At 38.4% G+C, this 27,494-nt stretch overlaps 1 protein-coding gene across 2 annotated transcripts in view; it reads left to right on the forward strand.

The window, feature by feature from the left end:
• Positions 1 to 413: 413 nt before the first annotated feature.
• TENM1 (teneurin transmembrane protein 1) overlaps positions 414 to 27,494 on the forward strand; it is a gene marked incomplete at both ends in the record, with an annotated part of 224,038 nt that continues 196,957 nt past the window's right edge. For both annotated transcript variants that reach the window (XM_084212897.1, XM_084212898.1), the window contains 2 exons: positions 414 to 630; positions 26,293 to 26,553. In XM_084212897.1, the coding sequence (XP_084069023.1) occupies positions 414 to 630; positions 26,293 to 26,553 (478 nt within the window). The remainder of the gene's footprint in view (positions 631 to 26,292; positions 26,554 to 27,494) is intronic.

A 27,494-nucleotide genomic window follows, 5' to 3' on the forward strand; every position in this document is an offset into this window, starting at 1 on the left:
TGTTATTTTCACGTAATATGAATATGCATCCCTTTAGAAAAATAGTAACTGTTCCATCTTTGAAGTCAAATACAAGTTGTTGTAATATATTTTATATATAAGATACAGTTATTGCTTGGTGTTGGTCTTACAGTGCTTAAGATTTGGTTTTGATTTCTTCCTTCAAGCAGCTGTTATTTTAATTCTATTTTTAAAAGCCCAAACAATAAAATATGAAATGTTCAATTTCTTTCCTGGATTATAGTGATATTAATGAAATTTAATTGGTTTATATAAATAAAAAAATTGACCTTTTTGACCTAAAGTATATAGTATGTCTGAAATGAATTATTGTTGTTGTTTTTTTTCTAGGACTGTTCCCTTAAGGCATTCCAGTTACTTGTTTTCATGCCTTTGAGCCTATTTAATCAGAGATGGAGCAGATGGACTGCAAACCCTACCAGCCACTGTCAAAAGTTAAACATGAGGTGGATCTAACCTACACAAGTTCTTCAGATGAAAGCGAAGATGGTGGAAAGCAAAGGCAATCTTATGACTCAAGAGAAACTCTGAATGAGTACAGCCAAGAGCTAAGACTTAACTATAACAGTCATAGCAGAAAAAGAAAAGCCATTGACCAGTCCACGCAAGGTAAATGATTTATTTTATTTACTAATTATGATTGTTACTTCCTGATTATGCACTATGAAACAATATCAGGAGTTGAGCAAACATTTTGCTCTCAAAGGCTCATAGTATCAATCCAGGTTGTACCTAGTTTTAATCATTCTGTAATATCAGAAATTTAGGATTTTCTTTTTTTTATTGATGATGAGGTGGTTTTTTAGCAGGATGGACTGACTGGTATTCTAGAAACCACCACATGCTAGCTACAGACAAATATTTTCTTTAGTAGGAGCTACTCTTCTTAGTAATGTTGAGTGATTAATTATTTACTGCCTTTGCATATGTTGGGTGCATTTTGCTATAAAATCAATGTCGAGGCTGCAGGCTATCTCTGCATGTGCTTGCAAAGCCTGTGAATTAATTCAGATACAACAATTCTCTTAACATTTCTAATCATGTAAGTAATCGAGTAATTTAAAAAGTGAAGTTAATTAGTGTATTGTAAGAAAAAAACCCAAAAGTTTCTGTTTTAGCCTTTTGCATGATTAGGACAAATATTTGAACAATGATGGTAGTTGAACTAAAGTTAGGAAAAGCTTCTCTTTGATTAGAGACAGAAGCTAAAAAGACTAAAGAAATGGAAGGAATGAGCAGAATTTACTGCAGCATTTCCTGACAGACTCTGTAAACCCACGTGCTGTTTTTGTACACAATGAGCTCAGAAGGGGCTTGGCTGCTGCTTTCAGCTCTGTCCCCAGTCCAGGCAGGATGGTGGGACAGGGAGAATATTTGTAGGAATCAGTGTGTCAGAAGCAATCAGAGTCCTGTCCCCTTAAAGGTGACAGCAGCAGGGTCCTGGGGCCAGCCACTCCCTGCTCTTCGAGGAAATTATTAAATTACATTAAAATGTGGCCAGTACTTCTCAGCTAAAACTTATGTAATTAAGAACAAACAAACAAACAAACCCAAAATCCTCAAACAAGCCACATCACACACACAGCCTGCCCCCAAAGCCCTCACTGCTTACTCAGAAAAGCCTTCTTCAATTTTCTGAAGATAAAAGTAATTATATTTTTCTACAAGAAAATGAAAAATAGGCTTTTTGAAGATGGAAAATTTGTCTTCTCTGTGATGTGTAAATTAATGTGAAATTTGGAACAGCTGTGCTACAAAGCTATTGCAGCATTTTTGTTTTTTACTGCAGATATTCTACTTCAAGTTACGCCCATAATCCTGGTGTTGTCTGAAAGTACCTGTAATTCATGGGAGTAATAATACTTGGCTGCTTCCCTCTGTGTGCATATATTCCCTCCAAAGAGTTACAAAACTGCAAATTTTTTGGAAGAAAAAGTCATAAACATAGATTTCAACAGAGGATTGTTTAGAAAACAGATTTGTTTGTTGGTTGTGACCTTATTTTGAACATGCTATGAGAGTTTAATTAACTGAGATATGGCTGTATTGTTGTACCTCTGGATGTTGTAAACATTCTTGTAGATCTCCTCAGAGCAGCTCCCTTGCTGCTTGTACCTGTGGCTGTGGGAGCAAAGCCTCAGCGTGGACCTGGGTGTGCAGTGCTGTGCTGCTATTGATATTCCTGTCAGCTGCAGCATCACTGGCTGGGGCATGTCTGAAAGGCTGGCAGTCACTACTGTAGGCATCAGAAACCAGCCTCTGTGTCATGCTGAATTCATTCTTCCAGAACATTGCCTCTGAAAGCAATCACATTAATAATTTTGGAGAAATAGCCAAATTAGTGTGCATTTCTGTGAGAAGTTGTCAGGCATGAACTTAGCTCAGTTATTCAGGAAGCAGTTATGTGCATGTGCAGATCAGGAAGTATTTTGCACTCATGTTCTATGATTATTTTATTGAAGTTACATGCCCTAAGTTTTTTCCATTCAAATTAATTTTTATGAGATACTATATGAATTTTCAGATCTTTTATTTGTCAAACATTGGTATTTTTCTTTTCGGACTAAAGATGGTCTTTTACTGCTTCAGACTGCAGGATGGGGCTTGATGTCCATGTTTCTAGAAAAATTACTTAAGCTTCTAAAAGTACTTTGCCAATATGCAGGGCAGCTCTTGAATATTTCCTTACCCCCTCCCTGAATTGTGTAGGCCAGTATTTTATTATTTAACAGTGTCATTCACCTCAAAACTTTTTTTAAATCATATTTACATGCACTGATTTGTAAAGATGGAGTTGAACCTGTACTAGAAATCACAGTTTTCTCTTGTCTTATGTCGTGAATTCAGTTTGGAATTACTGATATTGTAATTGCACTGCTGAGTATATCCCTTTGGCTTCTCAGGAATTCATCCTGACATCTTTCTAGTCATTTACATCATGCTTTTCCTCTGCAACAAATTGAACCTGAATATTTGGCCTGGCAAGTAGCTCAGATTGGAAATATAAAACTGGTGGTGCTCAAAATTCAAAGAGCAAAAGTTTGTAAAGCTGAGTGTAAAATTTCAGACTTCAGGCAGGTAGGATTGCAGTTCTAGTGCAATCAAACTATTTCCAAAAAGATCACAAGTTTCACAGTGTGGGACCTGGAAGTTCCTGGTGGTTCTTGATAGCTACTCAGTCAACACCAGGAAAAAGGTTCAGGTTTGAACTATGAATCTGGATGAATCCATTAAACTGTAAATGGTTTTTCTTTTTTTTTTTTTTTAATCTATTCTTTTCTAAAATGCCTCATCAGAATTTTCAGCAAGATTTTTCTAGATGTTTGGCACATCTTCTGAATGTATATAAAGAAATAAAAAACCAAAACCCCCACAGCACCCCCTTTTCAAAGGGGCCTGCTCTGCAAGTAGTGCTGTACCATGCTAGTGCTGGAGACTTGCATAAAATAATTCTACCTATAAATGCTGCTGGGGCATCAAAGGTTGTATCCCCAATTAGTGCTGTAATCCTCTTCTTTAGTGGCATAATATTCTTCTCTAGCTACAGCTACAATATTTCCCTGAGTGTAATGAATTAGCAGAGCACACAGTGAGAATAATACCCATGAACTTCATCCTGGAAAGGTGTGAGAAGAGATGAGAAACAGACACACAGTAACAGCCCTGCTTGGGGTGATAATGATGGCTGTGAGATGGCATTCCAAGGAGCTCTAATGATGGAATGTGGGAAGGAATTGTGTCAGAATAAAATAATTAGTGCAGAGAAACTTTTAACAGGAATGAGTGTAGGGGTGTGAGTACTGTTCTAGTTAGTTTTGTGAGAAGAATCAGCACTACAGATGTTTATGAAAATTCAAAGAATTGGTATTAGCTACTTAAGCAAGATAAGTTATATAAATTAAACTGGGCAGTCATCTGACTATTAGTAAAATAGCTTCAGAGTAAAATGTGATTTATTGCACAAAAGACTGCTGTATCTCAGCTATTTCTGTGAAGATTTTTGTTCTAAAGAGTTTGTCTATTTCATTATTAACATCAATACTGAGGAATCATTTCTATGAAAAGTTTCAATAGAAATCTGTGATTATGTAAAATCAGAGGTATATGTTTGCATATATGGACATGACATGAACTTAAAGGAATCATTTCAAGAATTCATGCTGCACAATTGAACAGCACTATTAGTGTTTTGCAAAACATTTCTGGTGTCAGTTTGAAAGGCCATATTGTGTGATCATATAAATAGCAAACATTGAAAACAGTATCCAAATATAGAATACCTAACTGTGTCGGTATTTTTTACTCCTTACAATTCCTGAAATTGTATCTCAAATGTTACACTTCAGAGATATTAATTATTTGATTTTGCAGGTCTTGTAGGAAAATACAAAATAAAAGAAACCGCAAATAAGTACAGAATTGATCTACTGATCAAGCAGTTTTTTTACATGCAGTTCTTCAGTTTTAGTACTGGTGCCCTTTATATAGAGTCCAGTGCCAGCTGAATTCTGTGTCTGTGTTACTTGCATCAGAAACTTGCAATTATCTGACAATTTGAGATTTACCAAATAACAGCACACACACAAGAACTGTTTAAAGCCCAACTCAATTTTACTGGCCTAACAACTCAATGTAAGCAGATATAAAAATCTCCTGGCGAAGCATCACTGACTCCTGAAGAGTCAGTGCTAAACACATGTGTCTATATAAAAATGCATTCTCTTAGGAACTGGAAGGTTCAGAATCCTGCTTGTCTGAAGATATGTAAACCTGCAATATCTCATCCTGGCAAGATCATCTTACAAAGTAAATTCCTGGCAGACCCAATATCATATAGTTTGGAGATATTGGCAGAGTAAATTTATTCTTGGAAGAATTGGTAAACATACTGTTTTGTCCTTGAAGAAGATGGAGTAGAATTGACAGAAATTGTCAGAAATGTTGCTCTTGTAGGAAAATCATTGATGGACCTGGCTGTGAGGAAAGAAAGTTCTCATAGATGCACCATGCGTAGATTGCATCTCCAGCTTATTTGTGACATGTTTACATAATTAGATCTGTTTTCTCCCACAGCTTTCTCTGTTTCCACCAAAGCAAATATGAAAGGAGCTGCACTCTACAAATACTGGCAGTACAGAAAAGCTTTCTGGCTTTTAGGTTAATTATAGATTTGTAAGAAAACACTGGTTTAGAGGAATGAATTCCTGATAGGATAATCATCTGGGATCGAGTCATTGGCATGATAAACTTTATTGATTGTTAACAATATGAGCATATGGCAGTAAATTTCTGGTTAGACAAATGTTCATTTCCTGGCAAGATAAGTATATTGAACTGCATTATGGGCAAGGCAAAATGGAGTTATTCCTCACAGGAGAATCCTACAGCAAATAATTTCCGGTAAATCCGTGTGAGAAAATCAGCATTGCTAGGATTGTAGGAAATGACAGAGTGCCTCACAAAGAATTGGCCTATTCTGCTTTTAGCCCTTTATAAAGTAAGGGAACCGTTTTTGTGGACAAAAGCTCCAGATTGGTGACATGATTAATGTTTTCTGAAAAGCACATATAAAATTATCTTCAGGAGCAATAGGTAAACAGATCCAGCTAAACGTTCAAAGTCTTCATCAAATGAACTCCGCTGACTTCACAGAGAGTGCTGGGTCACAGTGTGAGAAAGCTCTGCAGCCTAAGGCCTCTTCTGTCTCATCCTCTCTTTTTTAGCTTTCTGCCATTGCCATCCAATTCCTCTTTCTGCCCTCTGATACATCCCAGCAACAGTGAGGATACAGAGGCAACAGAAATGTTTCAGTGCTGAAAAGCACTTTTGTTCCCTAGAAGGGAAAAACGACTTCTGAAGTGCAAGAATAGGGAGTCTGGTTTGCTGTGCATTAAAGTTCAGCAATTTTCAGCTTACTAGGAAGGAAGATTTAAACATGTGTAACTCTTAACATCATATGACCAGTCAAAACCAGTTTACTGGTCTTCCTAGACGTAAATAAAAGGCATGCTGACAAGCACTGCTAGGAAATTGTCCTGTCAGGAAAATGTCATGGTGGTGTTTTGTCAACTGTGAAGCAGCAAAAGCTTTTTATGTAATAACCATATTCTACTCTTATCCCAGAATTATGTAAATCCATTCAGGACAGCAGATCTGCTTTGTGTCTGTCCCAGGGCCATGGAGAGTTGAATCTGGGCTATATGTAGTATGTGCTTTTAGTTACAATTCTCTCCTTTTTAATTGGTGTCTAAAGGTTAAAAAAGCCTTTGTTAGATTCTCCCCTTAATCTGTTATGTATAACACTAGAATAACAAACTGACCAACCACAAGTCTCTGGTCTTGGGAGCTCTCCCAGAGGAAACCAATGCCAGCAGAGTGGTCTTTCATTGTTTTGGTAGAGATTTGGAGCACTTATCTGGGTGAATTTAGGAGTCTATGCTCATGAGCTTCCACAAAGAGCAGTAATTGAAGGGGCACCCCAAGCCTCCTGTTATTAAGAGCTCCAGTGGTAACTTGGTGGCCAGTGGAACAGGGTGTCACAGCTCACTACCACTCCACCTGCCAGTTACATATTTGGGAGCCATTTAGTGCTCATGTGATAAAGACTATCAAAATAAAATATATTCCACTGGCTGTTTATTGACAGGTAAACAGCACATGGTGAAATGCATATTTTTATGTTTGTAGCTGAAAGGGAGATTATTAGTTTTGAGAAGGACAGGAAAAAGAATGCAAAAAAATGTTCTTAAGAGAACTACTGCTATGCAGCCTTTTAGAAGTATGACAGTTTGGAACTCTTCATCTAGGTGTAGTTACTTCTCTTGTTCCCTGTGTTTTCTTTTTGATATTCATTGGTTAATGAAGGAAGGATTTTTTTTAACCTTTAAGCTGCATCATTTATTCAGAGCCGTGCCTTGAGCTGCTGTGGAAGGTGTTTGTAGGACAGTGGAATGAAGCATTCCTGGGTACTATAAGAGGATGTTGTGAACAGGCTGGTTACAAATGAAACCAATTTTTTTTGCAAGCATTTTCCTTGAAATCCTGATTTAGTGAAGAAAATTTTCTGAAAAATAGAAGGCTTCTGCTAAAATGCTATTACTAGAGAGGGTTAGTGTAAAAACAGTTGAGATATTTTGTATTATTAGGATCTTGTTTTTCTTTTTTTTTCCAAATGCCAGATGCTTAGACTTTTAATGTTGGGGGTTTTTTTTAGCTAATTTTAGAAAATCTGAGAACTGAAGCGTGTTATGTACCTGTGTGCTTTAGAGCAGCCTTGAAGCATAATGCAGTGATTTCTGTGTGAGGACACACAGTTTATCCCTTGTACTGTTTCCTGAGAGGGACTCAGCTCGGTAGAGGGTGATTTAAAGGTCCTTCAGATTTCTGGGCTGGGGACTAGCGGAAGGAAGCGACAGCTAATAAGCTCCATCTCCTGTTGCTGCATGCCACACCATCTGCTCTGAGTGTTTATGAGCTTCACGTTGTCCAAAAAAAAATTACATACAAGGCAAAGTAAAAGACTCCAGACTCCTAAAGCTTTAGTGCATTGTCTCCTCCTGTATTCCCTTGCACAAATAGGGATTCCTGGTGTGCTGTGTTACTGTCTCTCAGAGAAAAACAGTGCCATGAGCAGTTCCCTGTGGCTTCCTGGACTGCAGCCTTCTGCTCTGTGGGGAGTATCTGCAAACTCTAAGGAAAGGAAAAGCAGCACTTAGGTTTAGACCCCCTCCAGATATTCTTTCTTGATTTGCCAAGTAATTGGAAATTTCTCTCCCTGGAAAAACTGGGGTGAGAAAACTCTGTGTTTGTACCTTCATTTGAAATCTCACAGGGGGAATACTTTTCCTTCCCTTCATCAAATCAAAATACATGAGTGAACAGAATGTGCAGACACTTCTTTTCCCACGAGGCTGAAGTGGGTGCTCCCTTCCTAGATCACAAAGGTGTTACAAAAGCTTGTAACCTTCTGTCACCATTCCTGTAACACTGCTTCCGATCCTGTCTCAGCTGCCATCATCTCAGTGAAAAAAATGCCTCATATGATCAAAAATAGTTTCATTCTCTTAAGTAATTCTTCTGATTTAAAAAGTGAATATCCAAGAGAGGGGGGAAAAGTGAGGGAAAAAAAAACCTACAGAGAGAAGAAATAAGCTAGTGAAGGATCACAGTGCATTTCCAATCCCCTGCTAACAAATCTCATCTGAAGAATAAAAAAAGCATTCTCCAAATGTTGCACAAATTTAAGAACCTATTTGTCAGTACACAGATACAAACTATCTGAATTTCCATTCTCTTCTCTGAATTGCCAGTTTTTCATGGTGTCAAATGCCAGAAATCATAAAAGTAAAAATCAGAAGGGCAGAGTAATGCAGGCAGTGTAACAGGAACCAAGGTATTTGTGGAGGACTCATCCATGGAAGTGTTCCAGGCCAGGTTGGGTGGGGCCTTAAGGCGCCTGATGTGGTGAGTGCCATCCCAGCCTGATGTGCTGAGTGCCATCCCAGCCTGATGTGCTGAGTGCCATCCCAGCCTGTGGCAGGGGTTGGAGCTATGTGATATTCAAGGTGCTTCCAGCCCAAACCATTCGGTGCTTCTATGAGATTTGGCAACCTTTACAGTAACCTGTGCCAAATACTGATGGAATATCTACAGCAAAAGCTTACACTTTTGAGTTAATGTTTTGGAATTCTGTTTGTCAAAACCTGGAAGTTTATCTGTTAAGTGTTCTTGTTACATTAATAGAGTTTCTTCCTATAAAATTTAAGAGTGTCCAAGAAGATATCAGTAGTTAAATCAAGATAGGAGCACTCCTCAAGGCAGAGTGAGGAAGGGGTGTCAGAGCAGGGGAACCTGCACACAGCTCTGCCCCTGCCCCACAATCCAGTTTAATGTTCATTCTCTTGCTGTGTCTTTCATGTCACTCTCTTTGAAACAAAGAGGAGCTGTCATTTTCTGGAACTAGAAATCTGCTTTGCTGATCTTCATTTGTAGAGCAGATGCTGAAACAAAATAACATTTCTTCCCAGGGTTTCTCATTTATGTATCTGTCAGAAGGGTTTGTATGTCTCAAAGTGAAGAACTGTCAAGAAGTAGCTCAGTGAGTCGATGACATTGCTGCATATCTAGATAAACAGTAGAGTGGGTGTACCCTAACCAATATAGAGCTTGAATTTTTCTTTTGAGAAGGAGGCTCAAATTCTTCTGAACTTAGGTCTTTATGTGAAATAAACTCTGAATGTGATTTAAAATCTAAGGTTCCCTTTTCAAAGTTTCAGTTTTATTGGACACTGTTTAAAATCCTGCTGTCACTCTGTAGGAAGGGTTTTGCAAATGGATGAAGTATCTTTAGCTCAGATGGCTGAAACACCATGGAATGTTTAACACCATGGAATGTTTAACACCATGGAATGTTTAACACCAGCAGAACAATTCTTTCACTGCCCCCTACCCCCAAGCACCAGTTACATAACAAAACATGTGAATACTGAGTAACATTGATATAGTCACTTCCAGCTGTAACCCCGGGAAAAACATAGGAAAGTCATATACCAAAATATAAACAGTTGCTGTGAAAGTCACCAAGGGAATACTGGAAGCCAGCAAATTCAAATTATAATATTGACACTGTGACTAATCAGATGTAAATGATAAGTTTTGTAAAAAAAACTATGCTTTATTCAGTATTAATGCCCTAGAATTGATGACCTTCACAAAAGTTTCATGTGTAAGAAAGAACATTAGCAACTGGACTGTCAAAATATTGTACTCAGAAACTGGCTATGATAGAAATCCTTATCTTTCTCTCTCAAAACTGAAGACAGCAGTATCTGACAAGCTGGATTCTGTGTTGCCACTGACTTTATCAATGTGAGGTGCTTTGCTCCACACTTGGTTTGTGAAGTGCCAAGGAGAGCCCAATCCTGTAAGCCAGGAGTGTTCCCTTTGCTTTAGAGACCAGGGAGGGCTGTAGAGGAAGCTGTTATTAGCTCAGGATCAGCATCAGCTTGTGCTGCCCATGGCCTGTGGAAGTGAGTCTTTCCTTGAGATTGAAGTGCCAAAAACACCCTTCCTGCACGCCAGGGAAGGGAGAGGAATCTGGACCTCCTGCTCTTGGCACTGTTTGAACACTGAAGTGCAGTGGGAACTGTGTCAATGTTTCCTTGCAAAGGAACTAAATAATAAAATTAATTATTATATTCAGGTAGAGACAGGAATTTTTATAATTTCTCCCCAATGTCTTCCTTCTATTATTTCTGTTGGTGTTTTCATATTTGTTGCTACTAGTATTTGTTAGTACTACTGTTATTACTAGGCATTTTTGTGGTATTGACAATGGTGTTGACAAGTTCTACTTGCATTAGTTCAAGAAGCAATCTTGTACCTTTCACTGTTTAGTCCAGAAAAATAGCCAGAAAATGTCTTGGGAGATTTTTTGTGTACATGGAGATGCAGAACATTAAGGGAAAGGCAGAAATCAGAAGTGTGTGTGCACGTGCTTGTGAACTTTGAACAAATTTGGGGTTGTTCTTTGTAATTGGAGTCAATTACTTATAGTTTAAATAGATAAATATTGGAAATGTTGACTAATAGTTGCCCCTGGAGGTATTCACCTTTGTTGCTTGCAAAATGTATTAGTAATTTCCTCTTGCTGAATGTTCCTTTTCTCATTTTGTACTTGGGAACAGATTATGAAATTCATTTGTCTTTTACACTCTCTGAAAGGAAATACAGAATTCATGAAGAGCAGGGCATGGTATGAAAAAATCCTTGCATTTCAATTGAGAGAGGAAAAAAGGGAAATAGCTGCCTGTTCTTCCTGGATAAATCTTCATTTATGTGAGCATATCTTGGATGATCATCACCTCGGTTACTTAGTGTAAGAATAGCAATGAAAATACAGTTCCCACCTGCATAAACAGCATTCCTCCTCCCATTGTGCCTGCAGCCATATAAAGAATACTTTGGTTGCTTTAAATATATTTCATTTCTACTCCTGTGTATCCACATTTTCTGAGCCAGTACTATATGCAGTAATACTTAGTGATTTTTAGTGAAAAAAGTAAAAAAAAAACCCAAATAAATTGACTGGAGTGTCTGTTTGCACGGTGTCATTGAGCACAGTTTAATGTCAGAACACCCTGTACTCATGTCTGTGATGAAGGACACAGTGTGCCCTGCACCTGCCCAGTTAGCACAGGCAGAACTTTCAGCTTTTTGCTGTTTCTGCAGGTAAAGCCAAAGCTGAACTCACAAATGCCTTATGCCAGGGTGGTGTTCTGATATGCTGATGACAGTTTGCATTGCTTCCCCAACATTTAAACTTAGCTTGAGGAATTTTCATGGATACTTTGGGTTTTTTATTGATTTTAAAAATTAATTTCCTAGTCATTTAATTCCTCAATAAATGAATCCATTAATTTTTATAGGTTTGTGGTTTTAGTCCTAGAAGAAACTATCTGACACACAGTTTTGTATTTTGCTGTGGTCTTTGGATGAAGACTTTCTTTTCTGTAGAATTTTGCTGTGAAGATACAGGAGAAAATTGATTTTGTATGTCTGTTTTTGGACAAAAGTATGAAAAACTGTGTGCCTGTTTTCAATACTAATTCTATATGAAAATAGTCCTTTGCCTTTACTGGACATACTACTGTAAATCACAAAATAATATTTCTTCTTTAACAACAAAGGAGTACATTACAAATTATGTATCGTGCATGTGTCAATACATAACCTTGAGTAGTGTTTTGTCAGAAGTGTGTCATTAGTGGCTTTGGAAAGGAAATATTTGTAGTATTTATTTGGTTGGTTTGGTTTGCATATAGATTCTCAAGGGAGTAATTGAGCTGTTATTCTGGGGATATGATTCTTCCTGGTAACAGTGAGAATTATGCCTATAGGTGTGAGTTTGAGCTGATACTGTAGCAGCAATTACTTAAAAGTTTGCAGTTAATTGTTGAATTGTTGGCTATTGATCTGTAGAGTGTTAGTGTTCAGGGATGGATAATAGTTCACTTTCATTGTATGCTTAGGGAACTAATCTGCTTTCAGACAATTAAAAGGAAAAGCCTTACTTACAGAATCATTTCTGCATCTTTATGCCCTAGCTGCTGGATCAGATATTGAAGATTTTATTGTTTTTAAAGTTATCTCTTGGCTCCTCCCCACACTTTTCCTTCTTCATTGGTAGCATTTGAGGACTTTTGGCACACATTTTCTTTGTGATTTTTTTGGGCATTTGGGTTGGCTGGTTGATTGGTTTGTTTTCCCCAGTCTGATAACATCTATTAAATAAAGAAGGAAAACATTAAAAATTAAAAGTGTTCTACTTCAATCCCTCTGCAGTGGCTGTTGTGCTTTTGGGGCAGTTGCCAGGTGTTCAGCTGGCTGGAGGCTTGTGCTGCTCACAAAGAAGTTGGCAGAGACTGACTGTACCTTTGGGTATGGTTGCCTCTGAAAAATTTTATTACTCTAAAAAAGGAAGGTGTTCCCTGACAGGTTTTGGAGTTGTGGAGAAAAGGAAGGGCTGGCATTGGGTGGCTCAATGCTATTTACTGCTTGCAGAAATAAGAGTAGTAATGTATTTCTTGGCATAGAGGTGGGCATACATGCAGGAATGAAAAGGCTATTTAGCTAATTTTCAGCTTGTATTTACAACTATAACAGGGGGTAGCTCTGCCTGCTGCAGGCTGTGTCTGCAGTTCATGAATTCCTGGCACCCATCTGTGTGTCATCCAGCTGCACTAGACCTCAGTACAAAGTGAGCTGTGTCAGCTTTGGCCAGCTTCTGCCTAACACTGTCCCAACTCTCCAGTGAAATATTATTCAGCCTTGAATTCACCCATGTGATGAATATTCATTTCACAGGTGATTATTGTCATCCCTGAACAGCTCCACTCACACAGCCCAAACTTCTCACGCAACCCATCATTGCTGTCGCTGTCTTGGCAGCACAGAGCTCATGATTCCTCATGCTTTAATAATGCTCCATCATCTGTGCTATCAGATTTGGGTCAAATGACCATTGTGAGGGTTAGAAAACTCTTCCTTTATGCAGTGCTTTATGAAGATAGAGGCACCTACCACTTACCTTTGCATGTGCTCCCCCAAGTCCCTCAGCTGAGCTACCAGCACAGTGCCACAAACAAGGTGCTTGTTTGCTGGACCTTGGTGCTCCAGTTTAGATACCCAATGTGATCAATTGAGTGTTCTGACATTATATTTCAGGATTTTTAAGTTTTTCTCCAAGATTGCTGTTACTAAAAGAAATCTCAGTCCTTAAATTGGATGTAGTAATGGCTTTATCTCAACTGTCAATTGAGTGGAATCATGTTGCTAACAAGTACCAGTATTTCAGTTTAATTTTATGATCTTTTTGGAAGACTTATATGCGTAAAATATATTTTAATGGCTAATAAGTTCTATAAAATGATAAAAATACACAAAAATACTGTGTTCTTTATATGCTCTAAGTATTTTTGCTGTCCTTATTATTAAAATGAATAAAAGTGCTTAATGGCTGCAATTATAGTGGTGAGAGATCAGTAAGTGTCTGAACTGGTTAGAGTTCAGCAACAGATTGTTTGCAAATGAGGCGTTTACAAACTTGATGCTTTTGACAACATGCAGCACAATTTTACAATGTTTGCATCATTATTTTTTTAAATTAGCCTCAAAACATGTTCAACAAATTTGTCCATTATCATTTCAGCAAGCTAGTCTAAGCAAGAAGACAACTGTATTAAATAAACAGGAAATGTTACTGGCTTGTAACATTTTCTGGCCAGTGTCTCTTCAGTTATTCAGTAGGAGAGCACCTGACAGGCTGCTTCTCCCTCGTGTTCAGGGGTCTGTCCCAGCATCTGTCCACTGGTTCCTCATTTTGAATTGAAGAAAAGCAGGGAGATGTGGGAAGGGGACAGCTGAGGGGTGTAAATACTCTTCTGAATGTGTATGTTGTTGACAAGATAGTTCAAACAAATACTTTTTATTAGCTTGGCAAAAATAGTTCTTTGTCCTGTATTCACTTTCTCTTTAGCTACATGGCAGGTCACTGCTCATCCTGCTTAGATTTTAGTTACTTTCGTGTTCAGACCCCCTGAGTTCAAGCCCATCTTTCCCTCCTTCTCCCTGCACTGGGTGTGCCAGCACTGACAAATGTCTGCTCCTAATTCAGCGCTCAGTTCATGTGCTCTTTGGAAAAGGACTCAGGCTGGATTCTCAGAGCTCTCTCCATCTGATTAGAGTCGAGTCAGCGAGGATCTTGCTGTGTTTTTAAAGATCAATAGTTTAAGCTCCTACAACCAAATGTTTTGGGGCTTTTTCACTTATAACCACTTCTGGATGTGCTGCTTGCATCCTTTGCCAGTTGTCCTGATCAGCTGTGCTGTTTATTTCCCATTTGCTCTGTCACTGCTGTGTCTAATATTGGACACAGCACGAGATGGTGCAGCTCAGGAAATGGTGAAGCAGCTGGTAGGGAAATGAGACAATACTAAATGGAGAAAATGTGAAAAAAGGCAAAATCCACATGTGGCTTGTACATTCTACAGGGAGCTGGTTTTGTGAAGACTCTTCACTCAGCATAGTTGCATGAAACAAATTTAATAGGGAAAAACAATGAAAAAGGGTTTTTAGGTGTGGTTAACACATAGAGCTGTCTGTTAGAAGAAATCTTTTTACAAAGGTTCCTTTTATCTTGATCTGAAAAAAAAATCCTTGCATAACTGGATATTAGCCTGGGATTTTTTCTGATATGTTTTTTCTCTGTAAAATAAACTGAAGGAAAAATAGACAATTCTGCAGACTGTCATTAAGTATCTCTAAAATACAGTGTTTATTACAAAGAGAATATGTTACATGTGTTAAAATTGTGAAGTTTATAGGTTCATAGTTGGTTGTTTTAAGTCTTTTAGTTTTGGGGTTTTTTCCCCCCTCCTTAATATCGTGAGTGCATGTGTAAGCTGGGTTTTTCAGTAGAGGAAACAGTTGCTGCTGCAGTCCTTCCAGAACAGCCAGCAGTAGAGTTAACTATGTTTTTACAGAATAAAACCAAAAGAATTGAGACACTGAATGCTCCTATAGCATTCCTTTTCTTAGATCTCCAGCATGATTGAGAATTGCTCAGGTGAGGGTGGTGCCATCTTCCTCTCAGAACACCTGTCTCCTTGGCATATATTAAAGTACATGAAGGTTCCCTAAACCAAATTTATATATTGTGGTTTTCCCTGATTATCTGCACCCTTAATGTTTGAATTCTGGACAGATTCTTTTAGCAGTACATATAAATGTCATTAAACATGGTTTAATACACAATTGCTCTCATTTCTGTTTGAATCTGGTGTTTTCTCTGGAGTCTCTGTTTTCAGTGCTTTCTCCCTTATGTGTCCCTTTTCTGATCATGGCTTAATTACATTTTAAGTGCCTTCTGTGTTACTGTCTCCACTGCCTCAATTAGTTCACCTCCAACTGTGTGAATATTTTAATAACGAGGCACAAAGTATTTCTGGCAATACAGAGTGTGAGCTCTGCTTATCAGCCTATGGCAAGCTTTCCTTCAGGGCATGGCAGAGTTTACAGAGGCACTGTAGGTTAATGTGTTACTGCCATTTGGGTTTGATTTATTTTCTTTGGGTTAGTCTCAGCTGCAGTGCAGGCTCTTAACTTTGACTCTTCCTGAGCATTGTTGATCGAGCACCTTTGTGGAGCCAGGAATTAAGGAGAGCTCACGGGCTCACAGCTGTGGAACCCAAGGTATGTTAGCTGTGAAGAGAATCACCAGTGTGCAGCTTCTGTTCCACAAATAAAATGTCTGAAAGGCAGATGCTGGAAAACTGTAGAAAAAAATTTATATGGCTTTCAGCCTGTTAAGATACAAATGATTTCATTTTCTGATTTTCTTTTCCAGGATTTGTCTATCAAAGATGGTAATAACTTTGAGCTCTCTCATGTTAGGTAGTCAGCCTCCCAACCATCTTTCTATGTATTATCAGTGTATATGTATTTATTTATTTGATGATGGAGGGGATTTAGTTTTAGTTGTGGATAGTCAACACTACCTTTGATTTGCATTAGAAAGAGCAGGTGCCTGCCTGCTAATTGTCAGCAGCAGAAATCACATTTCAATATCAGTCAGTGCCTTGTCATTTCCCAGGTGTCAATTGTATGGCTGTGTCTTTGTGAAAGATTAAAACACTATGTGGTTAAATCTCAGGCTGGAGGTTTCAAAGTCAGGGACTAGAATGGCTGCTAAAATGAGTGCCATTTAGGAGTGATTTTGTATTTTAAACAATTACAGCTCTCATTAAGTAAGGGCAGGGAAACTAAAAAGGTCTAGTATAGCAAGCTCCAGGCTTGCTAGGGGCCCGTGGAGGGAAGAGGCTTAAAATGCCAAGTCACGGTGAAATAGCCAAAGAACCCCTCTCTTCTGCCTTTCAGACCCCAGCTTATCTCTCTGTGACCCCACAGGTCACTTCTCCTTAACCCCTGTATTGGACAATTTCTGATCCCCTCTAGCCCTATATAAGGGGCTGTTTTAGCCCACTCTGGCCAGAAGAGCCCTTGCTGGGACCCTTCACAGAGCCCAATGAAGCCATTGCTGCGGAATGCCAGGGCTGCCTTCTCCTCTCTCACCTCTACAGTCTGTCCCAAAGGACTGAGCTATCCGGCCCCGTGCTGCCTGCTCTGGGCAAACCAGCCCAGCAGGAAATCAGAATAGTCTAGAGATGTAAAAATTGTAGCCAACTGCTCCTAATGATACTGGAGTCATTTCACCACGTTGTGACTGTATTCCCAAAGTTTGGATAAGTTTTGATGGCAGATCACAGGATCTCACACTTGTTCAAACTGCACAACAATATAAAGAGGTCTTTTGATTTGGTTATCTTTGGAATTTCCTGATGCTTAATTCCCTTTGGTGCAGCACTGGAATGATGGTGGCACTTCCTCTTTGGGAGCTCTATATCAAATCTGGAGATGTAAAATCTTGTAGATACCACATTGTATGCTTGGGAACTATCATGCTGACAAAAGTGTCTCAGATTCTCATCTTTCCTTGGTAATAATGGCGTGCATTTTAGGATAGTATATGTTTTAAGAAGTATTTCTTGAACTTAATTAATAATGATGTGTGATAGTGATGCAAGATTACCCCATTATTTTCTGGGGTTACACAGCTGGAATGGTGCCACCACCTTCAGCTGAGTTTCTTTGATGCATTTTGGTGATATAAACCCCAATATTCTTACGTTTTGTGGTTGCAGATACAGAATGTAATAGTCTTTATAACTTATATAATTGCCTTTAGTGTAGAAGAACGAATGTCTGGAAATATTAGGAAATCTAATAAAGGTCTTGTAAGAAAATTAGTTAAACAGTTGAAAAAAGTTGTTGTGATTGTACATGTAGAAATGCAACATGCAAACCCAATGATTTTTCTTCAATTGTTCAAATATTAAACTGCAGCAGAGCTGACCTTTAAGTCTGATCTGCTCTTATTGAAATTTCTCTGGTAAACCGAACACTTGACAAAAGGAGGGAGCAAAAGTGGTCAGAATTATGTGAAGGCAGTTAAATCTCCCATCTCTTGATCAGATGGAACATTTGATGACAAACCCCTCAAGAGATTTGGGGGGAAGAGGGGCTGTTTGACTGGCAGGCCGTGTCCCCAGTCGGCCGATCAAATGGAACGGACGTGCCAAGTTGTCTTCCATGTGTTCTCACTGATGGCAGATTGACAGCAGGATCTAATTGGATGTGAATGGAAGTGCTGAGGAGCTTCTGCACATGCTTCTGCTTTCTCTTTCTTCTTCCAACATTAATCTGAAGGGTGAATTTCTTTGTCTGAATGTTGCTTAGCAGTTCAATTTAAATTAAAGAATACACTGCTTTCATAGTATGTGTTAATTTATTTAGTTTATGCCCCTCATAGGGAAATTTTTGCATAATCTGGAAAAAAAGAGGAAAAAGAAGTGCACATACCTGCACCCCTAATCGAACGTAGGTCAGAATCAAACTTGGTGTAGTTGCTCCAGGTTTTATTAGGCGGCATATTGCAGTCTGACTTGATATTTTTTCCAGAGGTAAAAATTACATACTAAAAACCTGTTAGTAAATTTGTGGGGAAAATGAAATATTTTAACCGTGAAAAATAGATTCATGGATTGGCTTTTCAAAATCCCAGAACAAAGCTAGATTTCCAGTTTTATTTTTGAGGCATAACCCAGTGTCTCTTGAAAGCCTCACCTAAGAGATAGTTTTTAAATGCTTCATAGCCTGGTGGTGTGGCCAGCAGTCATTGCTCTGTAGGATTCTGATTCTCTTCATAAAGAGCCCTGGGCACACTGATCTAATTTGGCCTTTCTTTGAGCTGGGGATGTGCTGTTGACTGCTAAAACTGGTTCCAATTTCAGTTATTTAAAGAGAAAAAATTATAAAATTAGGTGTAGTGTTCTGCAGGTGTTGGACATCCCACCAAGAATTCAGTGGATGTAAATTCCACATTTGGGCTTCATTAGATAATCTCGTTAGCTGGATGCCTGGGGGGGTATCAGATGTACTTTCAGGGTGGGCAGCATTTCTGGGGTTGATCCCCAATATCTGAAGAGGTTGGCTGGCAGAATGTTTGTGTCTGCTTGCTGTGCCACACACCAGGCAACTCTGGGAACCTGCAGACTGGAGTTTGTCAAGCTTGAATTGGACATGGAGGGTGAGAGCCTCCTGCTGGGCTCATCTCCTTGTGCCCAGGGCAGGGTGCTGCTCCTGTTTTCCTTGTTTCCCTCTTGCTCCTTGTTTTGGGATGGCAGCTCAGCAACAGCAGTTACTGCTCCTTGTGCCCTGGTGCACAAGTGCTGTGCTCTGGCTCCTGTTCTCGCTGCACAAGGTGCTGCTGGGGGCTGGCACCCTTCCTTTAAGGGATTTGGCCTCTGTGTGCTTAGACCTCTCAGTGATACCTTCTCCCTTGCAAATACTTTTTCCTAATTTTCAGCATTTTTAACAGTGAGTTGGAATGTGGAGAAATGGAGCCTGGTCAGTGCAGTGTTGCTGAAGCCTTTTGCTCACTTGTACTGAAATTACTCCTTCACTGATCACTCCCTGAAACTGGCTCAGGGTATCAAAACCACCCTCCTCTGCTCCAGCCTGGCTCCCTTTGCTGCCTGCCTTCCATTCATGTCACTTCAAAGGAAGATGGCTAGTAGTACCCTTGATACTCTCTTAAGCTACTTTAAAATGATATTAGAGCTTTGTAGTTTCTGGTGAAAGTTAAGGTGAGGAGCTGAGTTAGTCTGATGATTCTTTTTGAGCATTGTCTGTGATCTGAGTGCCTCGGGTCTGCTCAATGTCCCAGCAGTGAAGGAGAAGATTTCAGGTAAATGGGTGTTGATAGCAGCTCTCTAAAACTCTCCACCATCACAAAGTTCTGCACTTGCCAGATGGTTACTCTGAGACAGTCACAATCACCTAAAGCCTGAGTGCTGCCCTAGCCCACTGGATGTATAGAATTAACTTCTTCATTTACAGCCCTGAAAATTAAACCTGAGTTTAGACTTCTGGATTTTTGCATGTGTAGCCTTCTAAAATTAAGCCAGTGAAATTTATAAAGATACCTGCTTTGCACATGTTTTATCCTAAAAAGATTTTGGTGCTTGCTACCTAAAGGTACTGGTTTGACTGCGATTTTAAAGACAAATTTCAATATTTTGAGAAACAAACAGTGTATTTTATAAACCAGAATCAAAACTGTTGATAGAAATTATTTTCATATCTTTGTCTCTTTTTTTTTTTTGGAAGTGAATAGCTGTCATGCTTAGATGTCATGGGCATCTAAGACAGAGGTTTGAATGAAAGGGATTTTGGTTTAAATTTAACTGTTTTCAGAAATTACTACCAGAAAAGCATGGCAGAATTGAATTCTGGTTTTTAGGGCTAGAGCCACGACCTGCGGTTAATTTCACTTTGAAGAATGTTGGTACTCTGTTTGCACTCTAATAATTTTGTCAGCCTTTCTTGTCTGAAGTACAGACAGAGCTGAAAACTAGAGAGAATCTCAACACAGCTTTGCCTGATGAGAGCTGTGAATGCGCTGGATGAGAGGGAGCAGTGCAGTACCCCACTGCTTCACACCCCTAGTTCATCTGGAGGAAAACCATTTGTTCATATAGAACTCTTTCAAAGGCAAAGTTAGTTAATCTGCTTCAGAGAGTTTGATTCATAGTTCTGGTGCCCTTTCTGAAAGTTTTAGTTACGGCTAGGTTTAATTTTGAAAATTTAATCACAAGAAAAAAAGGATTCATTATCTATTGCTTCCCTCAAACACAAATGTAAATGCCAAAACTTGTAATAGAAAAATTATTATTGAGCCAAGGAACCTTTACAATACTTGAAAGAAAATTGGAATGCTTTTCTCTTATGACAGAGTTTTTGGAAGCAGAAAATATTTTTTTCTTGAAAAGTCTTAACTTCTTAATAGATTATTGCATATGGAGAATGAAATTATGTGTGAATCTGTTGTAAGACAAGCTTTTCCAAACTTTGTTTCAACTGTAATGCTAGAAGAATTCAATTTATCTGAACAAATGATATTGAGGCTCTTTCTCATCTGTGATAACTATATATTTTTTATCCTCTTTGGTGGGGTAGAGTTAGTGCGGTCATTATTTGAGAATAAGTTGGTTTCCTTTATCTGAAATTTAGGTTAAATGCTAATTCCTGGCATTTGCTATGATTTTATAACTCTAAAATTCATTAAAGGAGAGATATTTATGAGTACCTGCAGTAGAAATTTCTGTTTAACAGAATCCTATGAATGGAAGTATTTTACCTCAAAAAGCCACACTTTGGAGTAGGAAAGGCTGTAGCCAGCAATAATTGAGGTGTATTTGAACTTCAAGGATTAAATTTCTAACCAATATTGTACTGAGAGTGTTTCTTCCTAAATTAAAATGGGACCTGCTGCATCCACACTGTAGCTCCAAAGATGCCTCCTCTGGCACCTTGTTAGTTGAGAAACTCTTGAAAAAAAAAATCTCTAACATTGAGAATTTCAAGTGATCTCCAAAAGAAGATTCTTCTTCTGGGAACAGAGAAAGTTCATCTGTGTCCCCATAGGATCAGGATGATTTCTGTGTAAAAATTCCTTATTTATGTTGATTTCAGCAGTAGTAAAAATAAAAATTAATATCTGAGAACTCCATGAGAATATTTTAAGACGTTCAGTCTATTTCTGTGCTCTTTCTTTAAGCTTGAAGAATTAGGCTGAAGAAGAGACTAGAAAGATATTTGCCATGAGGCATGGGTTGGAACCTCATCCTCTGGTACCTCTAGGGAAGGACCTGAAGAATAAAGACTTTTTCTTCCTTATAAATTTCACAAGCCAAAGTGTTTCCTGAAAGTGCAGCCTCCTTTCCTAATCCCTTAGCTGCCTAACCTGCAAATTTCCCTCCTTAGTGTTGTAACAGACTCTGATTCCTCTTTTATTCCTCCTTTAGTTGTTGTGGCTGATATTTTTGAACTTACTATCATCTCTGCTGGTAATTTGAGGTTAATGTAAGAAAGTAAGCTACATAAATAAGGAAATGCAAGGAAAAGTTGAAATGCAGCAAAATAAATTGTACAATACAATGCATTTGCTATTGAAGTAAAAAAATTCAAGTGGTATATTTTATATGGTTTTTATTTATGCATAATATGTATATCAATTTTTATTTATTAAAATATATGCAGCTGAGAATCAGTTCCAGGCTGTGGCAATACTGCAATTGCTGATAAACATGAGATTTCTAAAACAAATTAATAGTCAGTGTAATGTGTTTTTGAAAATTAATTTCTTTTTGGCTTCTTCCTCAATGATTATTGTACAGATGGTTACTGGAGCTTAATTTCATTGAATTATATTGTCCTAGGAAAGATGTGGTATGCTCTCAACATGGAAAGAAGTAAGATCCTTGACTAAATGAGAAGCATATACACAAAAGCATTCAAAAATATATGGAGCAGGTTGTGTTTCACAAATGCTTTTATGAAGCAGCTTAAGATCTCTGCACATTTAATTCTCAAGTCCAGCAACCAGCCAGTAAACCACAGTCCTCAGGTGAGAAATGAGAAATTTTAAGGGCCGTTGAACACATGAAATTTAGCAGAGTGCTCAATAGCCCTCAAAATTTCTCATTTAGGAGAATGCATATGTATTGCTTCCCAAAATGAAGGCAAACTTCACTTTCTCCATTTGATTTAGGTTTTTTCCTCACTCCTTCCCTCCCTACCTCCCAGTGTCTCTTGCACCAGGAGTAGCTGGTCTGCCTTTCTGCTTGTTTGCAACACACACAATCACCTGCAGATTAAAGCACTGGACTAAGTTCAGCGTGAAAAAACACACACCAAGCTGAGGTGTAACACTGAAATCCCCAGCCATAAACAAAAGGGCGTGTTTGGGATATTTTTCTCTTGCATTCCCAAAGTACTGCCTCAGACACAAGCACAAACATGACACTGTTCAGGTTTATGGGTATTATTTGCCTTTCTGGAGTTCCTCCCTTGTTCTCCTCCCCAGACTGATATTTCCAGTGTTTTCAACAACCCAGTCTTAAAGAGGACACTAGGCCAAAATAAGTATCACGGATTTAAAAATCCAAAACTGGTATTTTCTCCTTGCCTTTGAGCTACCTAGTCTCTTTTATAATTTTATATTTGCAGAAAGAGCAATTTTTTTTTTTTTTTCATCCAGAGAATTGATTTTGTGTGTGTTTGAGCAGGGAGCGTTCTCAGAGTAATAACTACTCATACCAAGAATCAAGAAAAAAATTAGTTTGTGAATCAGTGATGTTTAAAGACTTTTACAATCAATAAATTGCAATTGCTTAATTATATGATGAGGTTCATAAAAGGCACCTAATTGCCAGATATCAAACTATTCCAGTTTATAAATAAAATTTATTTTTCTGTAAGCTCTTTCTCTAATTGAATACATAGGTCAATTAAGTAATTTAAATTATTATTTATCATTCTGTTATTAATACAAAATATTTTTCCATAAGGGAATGGGATGACTGGAAAGGAAAGTTCTTCATGTACATCACTATTTTGACTCTAGTTTTATGTTTCTTCTATCTTCTTTGTTTGGATCATTTTTTCTGTATTTTAAATATTTATTTATTGAAATAAATATTTATTTATCCTTGTGGTTAGTTGATAGAACTTAGCAGAATTCTTGGCAAATGGCAACAGTGAGGAGATTCCACGAGTCCTGCAAGTCCAAGTTTGCAGAATTACTGGGTTGGAGAGAAGGGCCTCAGTGGTCTTTCACTTGGGTAATTTTAATTTTTTTTAACCTGTGCCAGAAAATCTAAAAGAGCTGCAAAGAGAGTAGGTGGCACAGAGTTCCTCCTGACCATACAATGGAAGATGCACTGGGTTAAGTGTTTGTATCTGCATGAAAATCCTAACTTAAGTTTTGAGCTGTACTGGTGGCTAAATTGATGCTACTGTAAATAAACCCTTGATGAGTTGCCTGGCATTTTCAGTAACTTGGTTTGTGAGCAAAGCTGGACCTGTGTTAGAACTGCCTGGTCAGCTGCCCAGTTCTCATATCAGCCTTAAATAGCAGAGGCCCCACTGTCCAACTTCTCTTGAACTGCTTATCTAAGTTTTTTTTTTTTAATAGAAAATTGTATTTAGAAGTAGAAAGAAAGGGGTCTGTTAATTGAAATGATTTTTTTTAACAAGCTATCTTTCCTTTTATTGCTCATTAGGTGGTTTATATTTCTTCATGCATTACTTTTTGAAAAAACTAATTAGTATCAATGTGAGATAAAGTACCTGTTTTTTAATGGCTGTGTTACAGCAGGCTCCATGAGGGTCCAGAGTTGAAAATCCTTTCATCATCTTCATAACTGCCACTTTTTTTTCCTCTGTCCTCTGTTCATGCAAAACCTTGAATCTTGTATTAATGTCCTCTCATTTCTCTTGTGACTATGTCTTTGTGATAATACTGAATCTATCATAAATCTACTTGAACTTTATCTCCTTGTGGAAATAAGTAGTATTTTAGGTAAAAAGGTTAGATGTGCAGACTAAAAGCAGCCACTTCTGCCATTGTAAAAGCTTTTCAGAAAATTCATCCCGTGGGAGTTAAAATCCTGCAAAGGCTTGTGTACTTAAGAAATAGACTATTAAGGCAATAGATTGTGTTAAACTTGAGTTGAACACGAGTTAGAGTATGAAAAGTCTCTTTTGCCAAAAAGAAAAAGGAATTAACATATAGACTGAAGGGTAAATAGTGTCCTTCTTAAAAATGTGTAATCTAATTAGCATTTTGTGGGATTTACTGGGATGAGTTTTCCCTGTGGCATATGCAAATGCAAACAGGGAGAAGATGGGCTCCAGGCTGCTAATGGCAGACATCTGCCCTGGAGGGACAGCAATGTAAAAAAAAAAAAAAGCCTGCATCCTTGTCCCCTGAGGACCTGGCATCAGCTGAGGTGATTCTTGAAGTTACAGGAAGATTTTTAATTATAGGGAAGTTCCTCAGATGGTGAAAATAAGCAAAGATCTCTTTTAAAGGGGAAGAAGGATCAGAGGATTTTTTTTGAAATCACACCTGCTGTAAGGCAGATGAAGTTCAAATGCCAAATATTCCCTACACCACTGCTTCCAAATATTTTGGCTGTTTTCTCGTAGTCATCAAACTTTGGAGTCAGCCTCAGTGCATTTGAGAGACTTGGAGGACAGGGCTTGTGAAGGCACATCTCAGCTTCTCAAGGATAGGGCTGAGACCACATCCTCTTCCTCTGGAAAAGCCCAGAGTGGTGATGGAGCCCTTGGCATCATCCCTCCAAAGGGAGCAGGATGGAGCTGGAGCTGCGGGGATGCTGCAACACCAGGCGAGACAGGCTGACCTTCCATGACTCCTGTGGGACTGTGAGGCTGTTCTGTTTGGTGCCTGCCTTCTTCCCTTGCCCTCCACAAATGAGGTTGCCATTCCCTGAGCTCAAAGCCAAGACCTTCAGGAATTCTTGGATGGCAAAAGAAAGATGTATAGAGACAGATGAATTAGAATTTCCTCAGGTGGTTCAATTTCTATTTTAGCATTTGGTTTGTAGATTTTGGTTGATGCCTTCTAGAAAATACTAGGGCTTTTTGTTATTTCAGAGAGAGTGATTAAAATCAGAGTCATTCCTCTCACTAGCTGGTAAGTGGATTAGTTTGGCAAATTAAAGCTTTGGTGAGGATGACAGTAGAAAAGAGTACTTGTCCTTAGTCTTAAACAATGACTCTTGTCTCTAATGTTTCTTTTCTAGAAACTGAAATACTGTATGCATTTTTGATATTGTATTTAGTCTCTCAAGATGGCATCCCAGGTCTGATGTTCAATTAGGAAGTGCAGTTCTGTAATCCTTATTTAATTAGAACTCCTTGTCATAGTCCCTGTGAGTTGCATTTGTAATTGGATTCTCACAAGTGAGAATATGCAGAGGCTACCTCAAAGGGGAGTTGCAATTTGCTGATGTGTGTTACTTACTTGTAGTTCTTCGAGAATGTTTCCTCTGCATATTCACATGATGGGTCCTGTCCACCTTCTGTTTTGTCCTTGGATTTCTGCTGCCCAGCGGCTGCGGTGTTCAGTAAGAATAACTCGTAGCACTGTGCAGCTCTCAAATCTCAGATGGCTTGGTGTCATGGCATGGCCCTTGTACAGTCCTAGGAGTCACTGCTCTTCTAGGAAGTTCCTGTAGGCCACCAGCACTGGAGAACCCAAACCCACTGGTGTGAATATGCAAGGACAGCACTCTCAAAGAGCAAGCCAATGGTAAGTACCTTTTCTTTGTCTTCCACAATAAACCAAATACTTTAAATGTTCATTTTTAAGTTCTCTATTGGGAAATTTGTTACACTTTCCCTAGGATAAAAACATACTGAGATTAATTTAGAGCTGTTGCCTTCCTGGCAAAACGTGAGAAAGTGTCTGTGTTTGCAGATGCTCACTTCAGTTGTAAATTGATGTGCAGCTATCAGTGTGTGGGCGTGCACATGTTTGAGCTATAATGCATATTCCTATCAGACAAAAAGGCACAATTACAGTGCAGCACGATATATTTTACTATATATTCTTCTAGTTGTATTACCTTTAAAGTAGATTAGATAGCAGAGTGAGTCACTGACCAAAAAAAGTCTTCTAATAGTGTGAACAATGTTAATTCTCAAAACAAATTCTCCAAAAGAAAATCAAAGTTGTGTTGCTTTTCACTGCTACATTTTTTTCTGAACTTTTATTTTTTCCAGACATGGAATTCTGTGAGACTCCCCATATCCTGTGCTCTGGCTATCAGACTGACCTCCACGGTGTAGCTGAGCACAGTTACCCTCTGGAGGTGGGCTCGGATGTGGACACTGAGACAGAAGGAGGAGCGTCCCCGGACCACGCCCTGAGGATGTGGATGAGGGGCATCAAATCCGAACACAGCTCCTGCATGTCCAGCCGGGCAAACTCAGCTCTGTCCCTCACTGACACTGACCATGAGAGGAAGTCTGATGGGGAGAATGGTAATAAAGAAATGCGTCTCATGTGCTCAATAGGAGGAGTAATTTATTCCAAACTTTCTTTTCCTACTTCTCTTATTTTCCTTTTTTCTTTTTTTTCTCTTTTATTTTCTTTCTTGTTTCCCCCTTCCTTCCTAGATCCCTGTACTGTATGTAAGGCAAAGGGGTTGTTTGCTGTGTGTATTGTATTTATAGTTTAAGACAGAAAATAAGACAAAAAAATGAAACAGTGATTTTGTTAAAACATAATTTCTCTAAAGACTAATAACTTTCCCACATTCTTCATTTTTATGTCATAAGATATTTATCGTTTGAATTTGGTGGACTATGAATTAGGTTCTTAAATATATCTATATATGTACATCTATATCCCATTTTTCATACAGTTGCTCCAGTGGCTTCTGGGCATAGCTTTAAGGCTCTTCAGCCAGGTGTCTTGAGAAAGACAACCTGCAGTCCTGAATTCTCTATTTACTTCTAATCTTATCCTGCACCTGAAGATGTGCCTTATCAGTAGGACAGAATGAACAGGTCTTTGTTGTTTCTCAGTTCTGTGTTTCTCTGCATATAGAGAGTGGGCTTGTGAGTCACATGGGCTTGTTTTTTGTGTATCTGTGTTTTCTACATATTCAGTCTCATTCAGGATTTTTTTAGTCATTTGCTTTTCTTACAATTAAGTGTGTCACAGAAGGGAAAAATGTGTATTTAATTAAGTAACGTGAGGAATTAGTATTTTTTTATCTCTGCATTAAAATTGATTAAAATTTACTCTGCTTCCTTACAAAGTATAGTAAGTAAACAAATTTATCATGCTTAAGATCAACAAGCTTAGCTGATATTTTAATTTCTGTGTTTAATAGCTGCATGTTATGGCAGGTCTAGATGTCATTAAATATTGACACTTCAGTGTTGTCAATGACATATTTTAGTGCCTCTGTAGTCAT

This window comes from Fringilla coelebs (genome assembly GCF_963513975.1).
Source record: "Fringilla coelebs genome assembly, chromosome: 11".
Lineage (NCBI taxonomy): Eukaryota > Metazoa > Chordata > Aves > Passeriformes > Fringillidae > Fringilla > Fringilla coelebs.